At 43.5% G+C, this 19,892-nt stretch overlaps 1 protein-coding gene across 2 annotated transcripts in view; it reads left to right on the top strand.

Annotated features, from left to right (window-relative positions):
• The first annotated feature begins 7,084 nt into the window (after window positions 1–7,084).
• cep152 (centrosomal protein 152) overlaps window positions 7,085–19,892 on the top strand; it is a 71,527-nt gene continuing 58,719 nt past the window's right edge. For both annotated transcript variants that reach the window (XM_070858379.1, XM_070858378.1), the window contains exons 1-5: window positions 7,085–7,259; window positions 8,912–9,023; window positions 11,686–11,789; window positions 13,861–13,975; window positions 17,858–18,265. In XM_070858379.1, the coding sequence (XP_070714480.1) occupies window positions 8,937–9,023; window positions 11,686–11,789; window positions 13,861–13,975; window positions 17,858–18,265 (714 nt within the window). In that variant the 5' untranslated portion in view covers window positions 7,085–7,259; window positions 8,912–8,936. The remainder of the gene's footprint in view (window positions 7,260–8,911; window positions 9,024–11,685; window positions 11,790–13,860; window positions 13,976–17,857; window positions 18,266–19,892) is intronic.

Genomic DNA, 19,892 nt, shown 5'->3' with positions numbered 1-19,892 from the left:
GGGATCAGTGCTGGGACCCCAACTATTTATAATCTATATTAACGACTTGGAAGAAGCGACTGAGTGTAACGTAGCCAAGTTTGCTGACGATACAAAGATGGGAGGAAAAGCAATGTGAGAGGACACAAAAAATCTGCAAAATGGCAGACAGACTAAGTGAGTGGGCAAAAATTTGGCAGATGGAGTATAATGTTGGAAAGTGTGAGGTTATGCACTTTGGCAGAAAAAAAATCAAAGAGCAAGTTATTATTTAAATGGAGAAAGATTGCAAAGTGCCGCATTACAGCGGGACCTGGGGGTACTTGTGCATAAAATGCAAAAGGACAGTATGCAGGTACAGCAAGTGATCAGGAAGGCCAATGGTATCTTGGCCTTTATTGCAAAGGGGATGGAGTATAAAAGCAGAGAAGTCTTGCTACAGTTTTGGTTTCCATATTTATGAAAGGATATACTTGCTTTGGAGGCAGTTCAGAGAAGGTTCACAAGGTTGATTCCGGGGATGAGGGGGTTGACTTATGAGGAAAGGTTGAGTAGGTTGGGCCTCTACTCATTGGAATTCAGAAGAATGAGAGGCGATCTTATCGAAATGTATAAGATTATGAGGGGGCTTAACAAGGTGGATGCAGAGAGGAAGTTTCCACTGATGGGGGAGACTAGAACTAGAGGGCACGATCTTAGAATAAGGGGCCGCCCATTTAAACCAGAGATGAGGAGAAATTTCTTCTGAGGTTTGTAAATCTGTGAAATTCGCTGTCTCAGAGTTTGGAAGCTGGGACATTGAATAAATTTAAGAGAAAGCGACAGTTTTTTTAAACAATAAGGGGTTATGGGGTGCGGGCAGGGAAGTGGAGTTGAGTCCATGATCAGATCAGCCATGATCGTATTGAATGGCAGAGCAGGCTTGAGGGGCCGTATGGCCTACTCCTGTTCTTATTTCTTATGTCAAATTTTTATCGTATACTCCTATGAAGTGCCTTGGGACGTTTCACTATGTTAAAGGCGCTATATAAATACATGTTGTTGTTGTATATTCCAAAGGAAAAATGGAGCAGGGCCCCAGCGTCTCTGGTTTGATGAGATCCAAAAGTTAATAGATCACAAGTGCAGGGCATTTCTGAGCCGAAAACAACGCAACTCGGGAGCAGCAAGGCAGCATTACAGACGGCTTAAGGCCGAGGTCCAACAAAAAACCCGCGACCTAAAGAGCAGATGGTGGGTAGAGAAAGCACAGGAGATTCAGCAGCTGGCTGACAGCCATGATGTGCGAGGATTCTTCACCGCAATCATGGCTACCTACGGCCCAAACACCCAAAGCCCCACCCCACTGCTGGCCTAGAACGGGGAGACACTCATCGAGGACACCTTGGCAGTCAGGACCCGCTGGAAGGAGCACTTCGAAGATCTCCTCAACCGAGACTCTGCCTTTAACTCGAGTGTTCTCGACTCCACCCCGCAGCATGCTATCCACCAGCACCTCAGCAAAACCCCAGCCCTACACAAGGTAGAAAAAGCCATCCGTCAGCTTAAGAACAACAAAGCTATGGGAGCGGATGGAATCCCCGCTGAGACACTTAAGTATGGCGGAGAGGCACTATTGGCATGAATGCAGGACCTCATCTCTCTTATCTGGAAGGAGGAGAGCATGCCAGGAGATCTCAGAAATGCAGTAATCGTGACCATCTTTAAAAAAGGGGATAAGTCTGACTGCAGCAACTGCAGAGGAATCTCCCTGTTATCAGCCACTGGGAAAATTGTTGCTAAAATCCTCCTCCACCGTCTTCTCCCTGTGGCTGAGGGGCTCCTCCCGGAGTCACAGTGCGGATTTCGTCCCCTACGGGGTACAACGGATATGATTTTTACATCGCGACAGCTACAAGAAAAATGCAGGGAACAGCACCAACCCTTGTAACATGGCCTTCTTTGACGTTACAAAGGTCTTTGACACTGTCAACCGCGAGGGTCTATGGAGCGTCCTCCTCCATTTCGGTTTCCCCCAAAAGTTTGTCACCATCCTCCGCCTGCTCCACGACGACATGCAAGCCGCGATCCTGACCAACGGATCCATTACAGACCCAATCCACGTCCGGACAGGGGTCAAACAGGGCTGCATCATCCGCCAACCCTCTTCTCAATCTTCCTCACGGTCATGCTCCACCTCAGTCAACAAGCTCCCCGCTGGAGTGGAACTAAACTACAGAATCAGTGAGAAACTGTTTAACCTCTGTCGTCTCCAGGTCAAATCCAAGACCATCCCAACCTCTGTCATCGAGCTACTGTACGCGGATGACACTTGCGTCTGCGCACAGAGGCTAAACTCCAAGTCATAGTCAACATCTTCACTGATGCATACAAAAGCATAGGCCTTACACTAAACATTAGTAAGACAAAGGTCCTCCGCCAGCCTGTCCCCGCCGCACAGCACTGTCCCCCGATCATCAAGATCCACGGCTCGGCCCTCGACAATGTGGACCATTTCCCATACCTCGGGGGCCTCTTATCAACAAGGGCAGACATTGACGACGAGATTCAACACCGCCTTCAGTGCGTCAGTGCAGCTTTCAGCCGCCTGAGGAAAAGAGTGTTCGAAGATCAGGCCATCAAGCTCATGGTCTACAGGGCTGTAGTGATACCCGCGCTCCTGTATGGTTCAGAGACATGGACTATGTACAGTAGACATCTCAAATCGCTGGAGAAATACCACCAACGACGTCTCAGCAAGATCCTGCAAATCCCCTGGGAGGACAGATGCACCAACATCAGTGTCCTCGTCCAGGCTAATATCCCCAGCATTGAAGCAGTGACCACACTCCATCAGCTCCGCTGGGCGGGCCACATTGTTCGCATGCCTGACAAGACTCCCAAAGCTAGCGCTCTATTCGGAACTCCTTTACGGCAAACTAGCCGAAGGTGGGTAGAGGAAACGTTTCAAGGACATCCTCAAAGCCTCCTTGATAAAATACAACATCCCCACCGACACCTGGGAGTCCCTGGCCAAAGACCGTCCCAAGTGGAGGAAGTGCATCCGGGAGGGCGCTGAGCACCTCGAATCTTATCGCCGAGAGCATGCAGAAACCAAGTGCAGGCAGCGGAAAGAATGTGCGGCAAACCAGTCCCACCCACCCTTTCCCTCAACGACTGTCTGTCCCACCTGTGACAGAGACTGTAATTCTTGTATTGGACAGTCATTTTTAGAGTGGAAGCAAGTCTTCCTCGATTGCAAGGGACTGCCTATGATGATGATGATATTCCAAAATACTGGCAGATGTGGAAAATTAAACCACCAAAAATCAACAATTTGTGTGTGGGTATGGCTCCAGACCCTTTAACTAAGAAAATAAATTTTGCGTCTTCAAAACCTGTTCCCGTTTAGGCTCTCATGCACTTTATTTTCCTCTCCAACACAAGTTTTGGGTATATGTACAGCTTAAATTAGAAGCCCACGTTCCAATGTACATTCAGTGCAAATACTTGTTTTCACATTTAATAAGTGTGTATTAAGACTACTTTTGGGATTATCAGTACTTTGGCTGCATTCAGATCATAAAACAGGGAACTAAGTGAACTTAGTTCTCTTAAAGGTTTCGGTGTCCTGTTTACCATTTAGGAACTTTTAATCAGTTCACTCAAAAACTAACAGCACCATGCAGTGGCTGGGTATGGTAGCGCAATAGTTATGTTTCTGTACTAATAATCCTAAGAATGCGAGTTCCAATCCTACCATGGCAGAATAAAAAAAAGATAGTAGCAGTATAAATGACCATGAAGTTGTGGGACTGTTGTAAATACAAGTGAGTTCACTAATCTTCTTTAGGGAAAGAAATCTTTGTGCCTCCAGCCCCACAACAATGTGGCTTAACAAGCAATTAGGTTGGCCATAATAATAACTTATTTATTTAGCACCTTTAACGTAGTAAAACATCCCAAGGCGCTTCGCAAGTGTTACAGACAAACAGATGAATTTGACACAGAGCCACAAAAGAAATTAAGGCAGGTGATCAAAAGCTTGTTTAAACAGGTAGGTTTTAACAAGCATCTTAAAAAAGGAGGAAAGAGAGGTAGCGAGGCGTAGAGATTTAGGGAGGGAGTTCGAGCTTAGGGCCCAGGCAGCTGAAGGCACCAATGGTTGAGCAGTTATAATGAGGGATAGTCAAGAGGCCAGATTTTGAGGAGCGCAAACATCTTTTGGGATTGTGAGGCTGAAAAAGATTCATCATCATAGGCAGTCCCTCAGAATCGAGGATGACTTGCTTCCACTCTTAGCACGAGTTCTTACGTGGCTGTACAGTCCAATACAAGAATCACAGTCTTTTTCACAGGTGGGACAGGCAGTGGTTGAGGGGAAGGGTGGGCAGGGAGCCTGGTTTGCCACATGCTCCTTCCGCTGCCTGCACTTGATTTCTGCATGCTCTCAGCGATGATACTCGAGGAGCTCAGCGCCCTCTTGAATGCACTTCCTCCACTTAGGGCAGTCTTTGGCCAGGGACTCCCAGGTGTCAGTGGGAATGTCGCACTTTATCAGGGAGGCTTTGAGGGTGTCCTTGTAACGTTTCCTCTGCCTGCCTTTGGCTCATTTGCCATGGACGAGTTCAGAGTAGAGCACTTGCTTTAGGAGTCTCGTGTCTGGTATGTGGACAATGTGGCCTGCCCAGCAGAGCTGATCAAGCGTGGTCAGTGCTTCAATGCGGAGGATGTTGGCCTAGACGCGGACGCTAATGATTGTGCGTCTGTCCTCCCAGGGGATTTGTAGGATCTTGCGGAGACATCACTGGTGATATTTCTCCAGCGACGAGGTGTCTACTGTACATGGTCCATGTCTGAGCCATAAAGGAGGGCAGGTATTAAGACAGCCCTGTAGACCATGAGCTTGGTGACAGTTTTGAGGGCCTGGTCTTCAAATACTCTTTTCCTCAGGCAGCCAAAGGCTGCACTGGAGGCAGCATTGGATCTCAGTCATTGCCTGCTCTTGTTGATAGGAAGCTCCCAAGATAAGGGAAGTGGTCCACATTGTCCAGGGCCACACCATGGATTTTGATGTCTGGGGGGGGCGGGGCAATGCTGTGCAGCAAGGACAGGTTGGCAGAGGATCTTTGTCTTACTGATGTTTAACATAAGGCCTATGCTTTCATACAACTCAGTAAATACGTCGACTATGTCCTGGAGTTCAGCCCCTCTGTGTGCACAGACGCAGGCATCATCCACATACTGTAGCTCAATGACAGAGGTTGGAGTGGTCTTGGACCTGGCCTGTAGACGGCAAAGATTGAACAGCTTCCCACTGGTTCTGTAGTTTAGTTCCATTCCAGCAGGGAGCTTGTCAACTGTGAGGTGGAGCATGGCAGCAAGGAAGATTGAGAAGAGGGTTGGGGGGGGGGGGGGGGCGATGGCACAGCCCTGCTTGACCCCAGTCCAGACATGGATTGGGTCTGTGATGGATCCGTTGGTAAGGATCACAGCCTGCATGTCGTCGTGGAGTAGGCGGAGGATGGTGACGTACTTTTGGGGGCATCCGAAATGGAGGACACTCCATAGACCCTCGCGGTTGACAGTGTTGAAAGGTCGAAGGCGGCCATGTATAAGGGCTGGCGCTGTTCCCTGCATTTTTCCTGCAGCTGTCACGCTGCAAAAATCATGTCCGTTGTGCCCCATAGGGGATGAAATCCACACTGCGATTCCAGGAGGAGCTCCTCAGCCCAGGGAGAAGATGGTTGAGGAGAACTCTAGCGACGACTTTCCCAGTGGCTGATAGCGGGGAGATTCCTCTGTAGTTGCCGCAGTCGGACTTGTCCCCCTTTTTAAAGACGGTCACGATCACTGCATCTCTAAGATCTCTCGGCATGCTCTCCTCCCTCCAGATGAGATGAGGTTGTGTATTCGCGCTAGCAGTGTTTCTCCGCCATACTTCAGTGCCTCAGCAGGCATGAAAAAGATTACAGAGATAGGGAGGGGCAAGTCTATGGAGTGATTTGATATAATATAATAGCCATAACTGCTGGCTGGGCAAGCAACACATACATTGCAAGGATGTCTTTAAAAAAAGAACTTGCATTTATATAGCACCTTTCACAACCTCAGGACATCCCAAAGAGCTTTACAGCCAATTAACACACAAGCTCCCATAAACAACAATATGATAATGACCAGATAATCTGTTTTAATGATGTTGATTGGGGAATAAATATTGGCCAGGTCACCAGAGGATAACTCCCCTGCTCTTCTTCGATATAGTGCCATGGGAACTTTTACATCCCCTCCAAGTTACACACCATCCCGACTTGGAAATATATCGCTGTTCCTTCATCGTCGCTGGGTCAAGATTCTGGAACACCCTCCCCAATAGCACGGTGGGTGTACCTTCACAGCACGGACTGCAGCAGTTCAAGAAGTCGGCTCACCATCACATTGTCAAGGGCAATTAGGGATGGGCAATAAACTCTGGGCTTGCCAGCAATGCCCATATCCCAGGAAGTAATAAAAAAAAAAGAGCATACGGGGCCTCGTTTAACATCTGATCTAAAAGACACCTCCGACAGTGCAGCACTCCCTCAGTCCTGCACTGGAGCGTCATCCTGGATTTTTGTGTTCAAGTCTCTGGAGTGGAACTTGAACTCACAACCCTCTGACTACCCACTGAGCAAAGTTGCAGTAAGGAGGTGTTTTTAAAAGAAACAGAATAATTTCGTGAGCTGCAGCTTGGGCTATTGCTGCAGCAGTTCGCTCGCTCGCTCGCTCACTGCTGAGACCTCCCAAACACTCACCACCTCCTGTCAATCATCCGCTGCTTGCTGCTGCCGGCCGTTACCAACTTATAGCACGCGGCAGGACCAGGTGACTGCGCTCCAGCCAATGGGCGGCCGCACTCTTCCCGCTTCGCTTCGCGGCGTTCGAGCGCCAGCTTTTTAAACCATTCCCGGGCTAGTAACCGGCCGGCGCTGCGCCGCAACCCAGCTTGCCGCCGGAGGTCCCGCCTTCCACGCTCTGATTGGAGAGTTGCCACATTCAAATCCCAGTCCTGACGCATCACTGGTTATTTCCGATGTCAATCAGAAAACGTCACCCAAGTGACGCCAGCAGGTTAGGTTGAGCCGGCGGCGGTTGTTGTTACTATGGCGGTCGCTGCTGAAGGAGCAATGGGACCAAAGAATAAGGTGCTGTCAGCGGAGGCTATTATAGTTGTTGATATATAATCTGGTCACCCGGACAGCTATTTAAATACCACTATGAAAAGGCCGCAAGTTCCGGTGTTGACTTTATAACATTTGGTAAGTTATTTCGTTTTTCTCTGATGTTGTTGGAAACGACGCTGACGCCTGGGGCCAGCTTCTCAAAATGATCCAACACCCCTGGTCCCCTCCTTATACCAGCTAAACATGTGGTTATTGTTTGAGGCTGTGTACATCACCAATCTGCTTGCCATTTCGCTGCATAGAGATTCATTCAGTTTCATCTACTGATATTAAAAGCCTACTAATGAATATATTAAGAGGACAGGTTCCGAGTTGTTTGGGCTCAAATTTATAAATATTCTGGTAATCAACCCGTTATTTGATGCACTTGCAGAGGTTCATGGCATAGCTGTGGGCACAGACCCACAATGTGTCATTCATTTGCAGCAACCGTCTGTCATTTTGGTTTAAAAATGTAAGCTATTTAGATGCAAGTCTCTCAAAAATGAAAGTAGCTGTATGTGAGTTGGTAATCCGATTACAAACTCGTTTCAAGTATTTAGCAAAATAGGTTACATTTTAAACCAAGTGTTAACAGTGACATTTGTAATGATCCCTTCTGGCTTATTGTTGGTCCTGAGTGTCATAAATGCCAAGTCTAACAATTTTTCCAATGCCCAAAGCGCTCATTTGAGATGTCATTGCACATCAACGATAAACCTATTGAATTTTCAAAGCTGACCTTTGCTAATGTACAATATATTCTATTGTGAACCAAATAGTGGTCAGTGAGTGGAGTAGCACAGTCAGGTGTTTTGCTGAAACTGGTGTCCCCTCAGGCAGGTACTTTTCTGGCAGCAATGCACTATGCAGGTTATACTCAGCTGTATGATTATGGTTTGCCATGATTTGAATCGTTTAAGTGATAAATGTTCAGAAAATTAAGGGAAGGAATGTGGATTCAGGGGCATTATAACTCTGAGCGCCTCTGGGACAAGAGAGACATCTCTTGGCCCGGAGTGCGCACGATGGGCAGAAATGGCCTCCTTTCAGCCTGTCAGCCTGCAGACCAACCTCAGCGGCTGTTCTGACGACTCTGCTTTATGCCAATGAAACTTGGATAACCTATTCACATCACATTAAGAAACGGAATCATTTTCAGCTAAGCTGCCTGAGATGTCCCGGTAATTTTCGGGTTGGCAGGCTGTAACTAGTGGGGTACAGCAAGGATCAGAGCTTGAGCCTCAGCTATTTACAATCTATATCAATAACTGAGATGAGAGGACTGAGTGTAATGTATCCAAATTTGCTGATGACACAAAGTTAGGTGGGAAAGTAAGCTGTGAGGAGGACACAAAGAGGCTGCCAAGCGATATAGACCAATTTACGCAAGCCTTCGCATAGAGGCCCAGGACCGCAAGTCACCGAACCTCCCGGACCACCAGGTAGATTCGTAGAAATCTTTCAGGTCGGAGGCATCCGCCCGCGCGAAGCTTCCAACCTCAGTTTCTGTGCCATTATGTGCACCCTTAATGCAAAGGAGATCGGGAGACACATTTGAAGCCGAAATATCTATTCTGAATCAATATACAGCATTTTACAATATTAAAGTAGTAATCAAATCAAAATGTAAAAAATTATCGTTTTAAAACTTGAAGTTGTTTCATGGAAGTTTGTAGGTCAGGGATTTAATTTATGGTTTGAATTTTAAATGAAGAGGTTGCAAGTTTCTTAATTTTCTCTGTTAGGTTTGTTTCTCTAAATGTTCTGAAGATGTCCATGGACTTTGACAGTGCGGCTTTGCCAACCCAACAGGAGGAGGAGGAGTATGACCGAGAAGATTATGAACGAGAACAAGAGGTAACATCAAACTACTTCCCTCTCTTCCAGCTTTCCTATTTTTCCAAGATCCTACTATGGAAGAATGCCCTTCTATACTAAATGGCAAAAAAATCAATGATAATGATTTGGGAAATTGTAACCATCTTAGTAGCAGAATCCTTTATTAACCCAATGTATGCCTATGTTGTTGAGAAGGCTCTTGATTGGGAATTGAAGTAATAACTATTACAGGGTATTACATTTGCCTCTCCCCACCCCCCCCCCCCCCCCCCCCCCCCCCAAGCTTGAACTGACAGTGGTGCTTTAGTGCACCTGAGTGCAGTGGAGTTTCTGTTTATCAGTGCCTGAGTACCTACCATGTGCTAATGTTGGTCAATAATTACCAACCCTTTAACTAAGATGGTGTCCGATGCCAGCAAATGAGGCAGTACCACTTTATCATAGACTTCGACTTTCTTTTGCCTAAGGTTTGGGGCGGTACTCATTTTGGTTCGGATTAGATTGACAAAAGTTTGGAATCTGAAGTCCATTATTTCCTTCTGCACAACTTATTTGAACTGAAGAACAGGGTGTAGTACTACAACTGTTGTGGGTGTGGAGTAGGCTTCTTTGTGCTGTGGCAAAAGTCTTTGGTTTGTAATTCTTGCTTTGTACACTGAGAATAGAATTATGAAGTTAGTCTTCTCATGCTTAAGTACATTATGTAGCTGTAAGAACAGTTGTAGTAATTTGTTTGAATAATCTTTCTTGTAACCGTGTAGATCTAAGCAAATTCTGTATGTAGTCCAGCATTTGCATTACAAGAATATATTTTATTAGGAGGAAGAACAAGAAATTTATTTTCACGGTTGCTTCAGAAATGGGACTAATATTGTGAATTTCATCTGTGAATGAATTGTACTTTAAAGGACTCTTGGCAGAGTCACGGTAACTTGGTGCAGATCAGTGTGGTTGTTTATTAACTACTGATCTTGGTTTGCAAGCAGGTTTTTCTTGTTGCATTTTAGAAGTAATGAACTTGCCTTGCAGCTCTACACACAGCATTTTTCATATTTAGTATAGTTACGGGTTAACTAGATGAAGTTTTCCTCTTCACAGTAGGGCAGATGGTTTGAGTTCTCTTTCTCATGCTAATCCTTTTCTCTGTTTTACTAAGGGGGGGAAAAATCAGGATTTTTACTGTGCTGCAGGTTGAAAAGAAGACTGAAAGATCAATTTCAGTTAATCGTTGAAACTTGGTGATAAGGGAACATTAGATATGTGACCTTTTTCTTTACTGCGTTTCTGAGTAGCTGATGCAATGAGAAATACTCGTAAGCAAATGCCAACTCCGAGCATTTACCAAGTTTATAGAGACCAAACTAAAGAACTAGAAGAAAATGCACAGTGTATATATCACTTATTATTCAAAGTAAGTACTGTTTTGTAATTAAGATATTTGTAATGAAATGTTACATTCAGGTGCTAAAATAACTACAGTGTTACATAATTTTTTAAAAACATTATTTAACTTTCCTGTTCAGATTCACTGGTTATTTTGGCCAAAGGGTGAAAACAGGTGCTAAATGGGTGCTGTGTTAATAAGACCCGTCTGTTTGAAAGTCTGGATTGAGCATATAATTTTGGTCCTAATTGCTGATGAAGGTGTGGCGTGTGTTGACTGGCGCTCAGTGGCATGTTGCAGGACGGCTTGGGGACCGAGGGAGAGGGTAGACAGATTCTCGGATGCGGCACTGGAGGTTCTGGTGGAGGAGGTCCAGTAGACAAGTGATGGTCTTGTACCTGCAGGGGGGAAGGACGCCACCTCGCCCTCCTATCCCTCTCTCCTGCAGCAGCAGCTGGTGCTGTTCTGCCTGGCATCATGTCCTCCTCCCATTCCTCCTTCAGACCACCGGGGATCCCTAACAAGATGCACAGGACCAAGTACTCGCTTTCTCCTGGTGACTCCTACAAGTTGGAGTAGCACAGCACTTATTCTTTTTAGGTGAACTTCTCCAGAGAATTTACAGAATAAATGTTGCTAAAGTGTTGGTGAAATCTTGCCAAATGTCCCAGAAAGTCTCCCGATGTGTTTCATGAAATGGTGAGTATCCCTTTAAATAGTGCTTGAAAGCCACATCAACGCCGTGTTTATTTCCAAACAGCTGGTTGCTGTTGGGAGAGCATGTTGGGACAAACGCTAGCCTCGTTAATGAGAGCTAGCAGGCATTTTAAGTAGCAATTAGCCCCTTAACAAGCCTTTAGGTGGCCACGTCTTGCACTAAATGCAGGATGAACTGGTGTTGGCTCAAGAATCCATCTTGGCCACCTCGAAAGATCTTTAGCGCCTGAATGTGCTGCCAAAAATTGCCCCACTCTTCCTTGAAATTGAAAGAGAATGAGTTGAGAGATTAGGTGGATTTCAGTTTTCACAGTACCTTGGCAGGCCCTCTTGTTCAGCATTGTGTTTCTGTGCTCATAGCTTTCAAAATTGCAAGCTTCAATTTGTTCTTTTTTGGGTGAAAAGATTCTTTGATTTTTTTTTAATGATTATGATGGTGTTTACTATTTCTGAACATGGCTGATAGTTTTTTTTTTGTAGGGGGGAATTGATAGTGTGGCCTTTGGTGACAAACTAGAAATGGTGTATGTTTGATTGATGTACTAACATTTTATTATTTGGTGATGCTTTTATTCTCAGCTGCACCAGTTATTGATGACGGGTCTTCCAGATGACATGCTGGAGGACAGCAGAGACATTTCTTCTCCAGAATTGAATTACTCTGGCTGTAATGCAATTAACGGGTAAAGAAAATTTCCACTTTGATAGACTTCACATGCAGTGTTAGTGTGAAGATTCTGTGTATTTATTGGGGGAAAAAGTGGTGCAATAGACGATATTTCACAATGGGTATGATTATGAAATGGAGTGGGGTGGAAAGGAGAAGGGATTATTGTTAGGGAACATAATGACCAAAGATGCCTAATAAAGCGCAGCCATTCTGACATTAGTGTAAATATTGATCTTTTAAGCCTGAACATTTTACTTCCTCCATCCATCAGACAGTGCAATGTCATACAATGGGTCATGTCAATTTCAGGAAAAAGGCCCTACCCCAGGCACCCCCTATATGTTGCAATGTCCTCCACTCTGGAATTTGTCAAAACCCTTCAAACTCTGCACTTCTAAAATCCACTTCTTCCTTGTTTTTATTCCAGTATTATGTGATATGTATGCATGCATACTTGATCAGGGCACAGGATAAATACCTATGCACTAATTGTAATTGGGTTGCTGCATGAGAGCAATGAATTGTTGAATTTAATGATCATGTTACTATGTTGTGCAGTACATAGGATGGGAAGAACGTTTTCAACCAGGTCAGGCAGCATCTGTGGAGAGAGAAACCGAGTTAATGTTTCAGGTCGATGACCTTGCCAACATCTTCTCTGGTCTAGATTTCCAGGAGTTGATTGAGGATTAGTCTGTGGAGGCTGTTTCTGAAGACCATACTCCCATGAATCATGAACTGTTCTCTCCTTCAAAGACTCCTCAAAATTGGCCTGTTCTTTGGTCGTGTCTTCTAACTTCACCAAATTAAATTGCAAACTGATACCTCACCTTTGTTGTCTTTTAACCCTTTTAATCCTACAATCAAATTGCTGTAGAGCATGGCCAAAACAACTTTACTTAATTGCTCTCTCAGATTTATACTGTCATTTACCACTGCAGTCTATGGATCTGTTAGAGCCCTATTGAGAACTGAAAGTCGTCTTGAGTGAACAGATGTATGCATGATCATACTATAATGTTATGAAGCCTACAGCAGGCCTGGGAATTGACACTGATCCAGTTGCTTATATGTTGCAATGTCCTCTTCATTCAGGAATTTGTCAAATTCCTTCAAACTCTGCAACTCCACTATTTGTATTACGACACAAGCACCCTAATGCAAAAGCCATTTTACGGTTTCTGACAGTAACAGATCAGTTAATGACACATTTTTAGCTAGTAAAAATGATATGTGCTTCACAGCAGCATCAGTCTTTCCTATTTTTATGTTTCTCATAAAATACAGTGGAGACCTTTTCTGTGTTTTTTTTTAAAGATTTGTACTCTCCTGGAAAGTAAATATCCCCTTTTAATACTGCTGCTCTTGCAGTGTCACTTTTATGCCACTGTATGATGCTGTTGTGCTATATGACAAAATAATGGGGATGTAGATTTATTTAGATTTCTGCAGGTGCAGCATTCCAACATACAAGCTGTTTGCAGCAACATATTTGTCGTTACACTGCTTTGGAAAAAGTTATTTCGCCCAAGTCCATCGGCTGACTTCACAATTGTAATTGTTCTCCGACTCAATGTGGGAAACCATTATATATCGCAAGAAAAAAATTAACAATCCAATCAAATGGTGCAGAATTCTAAAAATTGTTAATATTTGGATATTGGGTGAAATCGACTCCCACTGGGATCATCAACAATCGTCTCCCTTAGTCACATTTTAAGAAGTAGGCAGCATATCTAAACTTGGAATTTTTAAAATAAGGAATAGCAAATTACAGTTTGGAGATTAGCATATTTAAGCAACACATCCATAACTTGGAAAAGTTTCACTGTCTGCCACTTAGTGACTTGAAAACATACGTCATGTTAGTAAATTTTGTAATATTAGTGAATATGCCACCTCTGTTTCCAACTGATTTATGATTTTGTTACTTGCACAGTTCGAAATAACCATCTAGTGTTGCTGCAGTCTTAAAGTAAAAATGTATTTTCAAGGAGCATTGAAGAGCAAATTAAATTGACAATGTATTTGCTGAAAATATTAGTTAAACTTGTTATATTTAAATATTAATCATTATCTTCTAGAGGTCAACAAACCTGGGAACAGAAGGGAAATTGGAATGAACAGGAAGTAAGCAATGCTCCAAGAAATAAAGATAATTATTCTACAGAATATCCAGTACACAGTGGGCAGAATGGAGTAAGTTGTGTATTTTCAATGGATTTGTAGATATTTTAATGTACTGAATTTAAACATTTTGGATCTAGTTTATTCTTCATAAATGCTCTATGTTGGTGCTGCACATGTAATGTATGGCAACCAAGGTTGTCACAAATTTCCCTTTTGTGCTAGAGAATGTAAATATTTTCCTAGTGTGTCTTGCCCTGCCATGGAGTAATGCAGAGATGGATTCTACAACCCAATTTGATAAATACTTGTTTGTGATGGGTTTATTCCTATAACAAACAATGACATTGGAATCGAGATTCTCGTAGTAAATTTGGTCACATCACCGAATGATCACTAAATCAAAATCCATCCTGTGATCTCTCGGGCAACTCTCAGCGCTCAGCTGTTTGACATGCTGGTGAGCTAAGCTATGAATAGCTGAGCCATGCTGGCTGACAATTTAAATTGATAAGCAAACTATGCAGAAATCTTGATGTGTAGTCTACAGACCACCGAATAGTGGAAGGAAGGTGGAGGAAGAAATATGCAAACAAATTAGTAAAAAAACCTAGAATAATCATTGGGGATTTCAACTATCCCGATATTAATTGGACAGAAGAGGTAGGTAAAGGGGATAAGGAATGGAATTCCTTCAATGTGTACAAGACTCATTTCTAACCCAATATGTAAAAAAATCCAACAAGGGAGGATTTGCAATTGGATCTAGTAATGGGGAATGAACCAGAGCACACAAAAGAAAGGGAACATCTAGACAAAGTGGCCATAATAGAATATGCTTTAAGATACCACATAATAGACTAATGAGATAGACAGATTTTTGATTGATAAGGGAGTCGAGGATTATGGGGAGCGGGCAGGGAAGTGGAGTTGAGACCAAGATCTGATCGGCCATGATCTTATTGAATGGTGGAACAGGCTCGAGGGGCCAAATGGCCTACTTTTGCTCCTATTTCTTATAATAGGGTCTGGGAATGTGTAGTCGGGGGACGAGTAACAGAATGGATGGTTAGCTGGCTTCAAGACAGAAAATGGAGAATAGATGTAGCTATTCAGAATGGCAGAAGGTGGGAAGTGGTGTTCCACAAGGATCTGTGCTGGCACAATTGACCAGAAACTTAACAGGATCAGCCACGTAAATACTGTGGCTGCAAGAGCAGGTCCGAGGCTGGGTATCCTGCGGTGAGTGTCTCATCTCCTGACTCCCCAAAGCCTTTCCACCATCTACAAGGCACAAGTCAGGGGTGTGATGGAATACTCTTCACTTGCCTGGATGATTGCAGCTCCAACAGCACTCAAGAAGCTTGACACCATCCACGACCAAGTAGTCCGCTTGACAGGCACCCCATCCACCACCTTAAACATTCACTTTCATCACCACCGGCACACCGTGGCTGCAGTGTGTACCATCTACAAAATGCACTGAAGCAACACGAGAAGGCTTCTTTGGCAGCACCATCTGAACCCACGACCTCTACCACCTCAAAGGGCAAGGGCAGAGGCTCATGGGAACACCATCACCTGCAAGTTTTCCTCCAAGTTACACGCCAACCTGACTTGGATATATATAATCTTTCCTTCATCATCACTGGGTCAAAATCCTAGGGCTCCCTCCATGACAGCATTCTGGGCGTACCTTCACCGCACGGACTGCAGCAGTTCAAGAACGCGGCTCAGCACCACCTTCTCAAGGGCAGTTAGCGATGGGCAATAAATGCTGGCCTTGGCAGCGATGCCCACATCCCATGAATAAGCGCAACCTACTTCTTTAACCAAGCTTTTGGTCATCTGCCTTAATTTCTTCTTTTGTGGCTTGGTGTCAGATTTATCTTTTGTAACACTACTGTGAAGCGCCTTGGGACATTTTACTACGTTAAAGGTGCTATATAAATAAAAGTTATTATAAAAGGGAATTCTTTACCTTTTAGAGTGGTGAGAATGTGAAACTAGCTACCACAGGGAGTGATTCAAGCGAATAGTACAGATGCATTTGAGGGGAGGCTACATAAGCCTATGAGGGGAAGGGAATAGAGGGTTATGCTGATAGATAGATGAGGAAAGACTGGAGGAGGCTTGAGTGGAGCATAACCGGCGGCATTGACTGGTTAGGCTGGATGGCCTGTTCATATCCTATGTATCCAATGTAATCTTATGCTGATCAGTCATTACGACATTTAGATATAGTTCAAATGCCAATAGCTGAGCAGCTATCTAACATCTGAGCAGTGCATCAGAGTTTTTAACACGAAGTTGCCAGTCAGTGCTGCTGAGATGTTCAACAATGCTGCTCACCAATGTTTGAAAACCGCTCAGCAGCACTCTGCCCAGAGTTTCTGTTTGAGCTAAGGTTCGAGACATCTCTTTGTCATTCAGATCTGTATACACATCAGTTAATAGATCAGATATGCAGGACATGAGCAGGAACTGTAAGAGGCTAAAATGGGATTAAGATGAGTCGCAGAACTGGTAACCACAAGATGAAATGTGAAGAGATTTTTGATGCCAAAAGGAGCAGCACTGAAATGTTCTGTATAACCGACTTGTACAGTTTAAATGCTAGAAAAGTGGGCTGTGGAGACTATGCAGTTTGGTTTTGGAAATTGCATTGAGCACTTTATCTGAGTGATCACTAAAGTCAATTCTACTGTACTTGATACCCTCCTGTGGCTCAAGTGACATGGATCATGTACAGTAGACACGAAGTCGCTGGAGAAATACCACCAACAATGCCTCCGTAAGATCCTACAAATCCCTTGGGAGGACAGACGCACCAACATCAACGTCCTCATCCAGGCCAACATCCCCACCATTGAAGCACTGACCACACTTGATCAGCTCCGCTGGGCAGGCCACATTGTCCACATGCCAGACACGAGACTCCCAAAGCAAGCACTCTACTCGGAACTCCTTCATGGCAAACGAGCCAAAGGTGGACAGAGGAAACGTTACAAGGACACCCTCAAAGCTTCTCTGATAAAGTGCAACATCCCCACTGACACCTGGGAGTCCCTGGCCAAAGACCACCCTAAATGGAGGAAGTGCATCCGGGAGGGCGCTGAGCGCCTCGAGTCTCATCGCCGACTGCATACAGAAGACGAGCGCAGGCAGCGGAAAGAATGTGCGGCAAACCTGTCCCACCCTCCCTTACCCTCAACGGCTGTCTGTCCAACTGTGGCAGGGACTGTGGCTCTCGTAATGGACTGTTCAGCCACCTAAGGACTCATTCTAAGAGTGGAAGCAAGTCTTCCTTGATTCCGAGGGACTGCCTATGATGATGACTTGTTCCATCTACAGAGAAAGCTAAAGCTCTGTGCAGAACAACTAAATATACTTCCTTTCAGTTGAAAAAATGAGTGGTGGTAAACCTGGCACAATGATTTACTGAGAGAGCTGAAGCATGGATACAATTTTTGATAAAAGTGACTGTTTTAAGAATTGTTCCATCTATTTTCCATACAAGATTCACTTGGTCCACCACCAAAGTATAGGTTAATGATCCTTCGCTGCGAGATAAGATTAGAAAAGTAACTTATTTTATGTATAGGAAACGTGGGATTATGCAAGCCCCTATGTTCAAACAATCCGATTAAGTCGTATTAACAACTGATAAACTTCTGGGGGAAGAAGCATACACACAAAGTACATGCACAGATCAGTGCTGTATTTTCATTTAAAAATCTTACCATTATGGTTTGAGAAACTTAAAAAAAAATATATAGTCCTGTCTTTCCATTCTAGTTTCCTTACTACATGTGAAAATGCTTTGTATGGTTTGCAAGTGGTTTCATCTGTGTATGTTCAGGGCCCAACAGTTTATGGTTTCCCTCATTGCAGTAGAAATTCTGTAGTTAAATGCAAGTACTAAATTCTCCTAAAATGTATTTTTATGAGTAGAGCTACAATGAAGATTATGAACGTGATCAATACCAGAGAGACTATATGTACAAAGCTGAAGAAGAACAAGTGAAAGACCATGGACGTCAGGCTGATAGCGAGTCACATCACAATGGATGGAATCAAAACCACAAAGATGATGAACATCAGTACCTGTATGAAAACAAGGGTTACAGTTTCCCTTGTATGGAGGCTAATGAGGGTACCGTTGATGATCATTACATTAATGGGAACAGATACGATTCAGAACATTATCAACTGCCTAGTTCATGCCCTCAGTCTGGAGGTTACCATGGTTACGTTAGTGGACCAGCTAATAGTAATGGGCAAAATGAGGAGTTCCACGATCAACTGGGGAAAATGCCAGATTACCCACTAAGTCAAAGGGACCAACTCGAACATTTACAGGTAGCTCATCTCTCAAACGTCTTGTTCATTATCTTAATTGATGGTTTTAGATTAGTTCATGTTTAATTTGTAATTAAGATCTAGTTCCATCTCATCATAAACTTGATTTATTAGGAACCCATTTGTTTTCCTAACTATGTATTTCAATGTGTCCAAATAAAGTGGAGCAGTGAGTAGGAATATTGACCTGACTCCTCCACGATGTGGATTAGATTCAAGCCCAGAATGATGGGCTGCAATAGTCATCCTCGGTATTCCCTCAGAAATTAGTTTGTGCATTCTAGGATCAAGTTCCTAGTGTGTACAAGACTGCAACAACAAAAACATTGTCCTTAACTCACTAGTAGCCAGTCTGATTTCAGGCCAAGAATGACTGATTTGAGAAATAGTATTGATACACTGGTGCAGAAGGAAGTTGTTGCTCAAAGGTTACAATTACATTGTTGAGGCAGCATAAATCAAATTTGACCCTACATCTGATGTGGAAGTGCTTGGTGACAGCACGGTGCTATTGGATGGAATATATTACAATCCAAGCATTGATGTACCTTGCATTTAATGAGCATCAATATCTCAAAAAAATCTAAAGCCGTGGATTGTACAATTTAAATTGCAAAGGAGGATTTTGCTTCTTTCAAGGAAAAAAAAATACAAAGGCCATCATTTACAATTTGATTCTTAGTCCTGTTGCAATAAACTACACGTTGGCCCTCCACGGCATTCCTCTGTTTACCATTTCCTGGAAATACTGTAGTTTCAATATGTATGCAGTAATTAAAACTCTGTACATTTCCTTCTCCCATCTATTTACTGGCCTGAAGTGAAGATGTAAAGTTGGGATAGGAAATTAAGCTTCAGCATTTACTAATTTTGGGGCACTGAGAAATAGGTAATAAGATTTGACTTGTAATTTTGGTGTATAAATTACTTGATTCAAAAGCTTATCTCTTCAGTAGTATTACCTAAAATTTTCAAATAAAAATCCTACTCAAAATTCTTTAAAGCTAAGCAAAACATTGAACAAAATGTTTTCTTGTACATCTTTAATCCCTGTTGAAAATGAATGCAGATGGTTATAACGTAGAATCATACAATGTTACAGTGCAGCAACTGGCAATTCGGCCCATCAAGTCTCCACATGAGCCACCTAGCCTAAACTCCCTCCCCTATTCACTTCCCATCCCATTTCATGTTCTTCTCTTTTGAATAACTTTCAAGTTCCCCTTTCAAAGACTGTGCTTCAGCAACAGTTTATGGCCGAGTATTCCACATTCTAACCTACCAAACAGTAAAGAAATATTTCCTAGCCTCCCATTTAATTCTTGATTATCTCAAATTCATGTTGGCAGTCTCGCCTACCAGCAATCCTAATCTTATCATAGCCCATTATAATCTTTAAAACCTCTCAAGTCACTCCTGAATCTTTATATTCATACATATTTATGGAAACTGTACCAGAAACGTGTTGAATTATTGAACTGCAACTTCTAAAATATTCCAATCCAGTGGGGAATCTGGCTGCATTATATGGATTGTGTCCTAACATAATTAATCATCTCTAATGTTTGATAACAACATAAGAAATAGGAGTAGGCCATTCGGCCCCTCATCCTGCTCTGCCATCCAA

The sequence above is a fragment of the Pristiophorus japonicus genome, chromosome 17 (assembly GCF_044704955.1).
Source record: "Pristiophorus japonicus isolate sPriJap1 chromosome 17, sPriJap1.hap1, whole genome shotgun sequence".
Lineage (NCBI taxonomy): Eukaryota > Metazoa > Chordata > Chondrichthyes > Pristiophoridae > Pristiophorus > Pristiophorus japonicus.
This window is presented reverse-complemented; position numbering and strand designations above follow the sequence as displayed.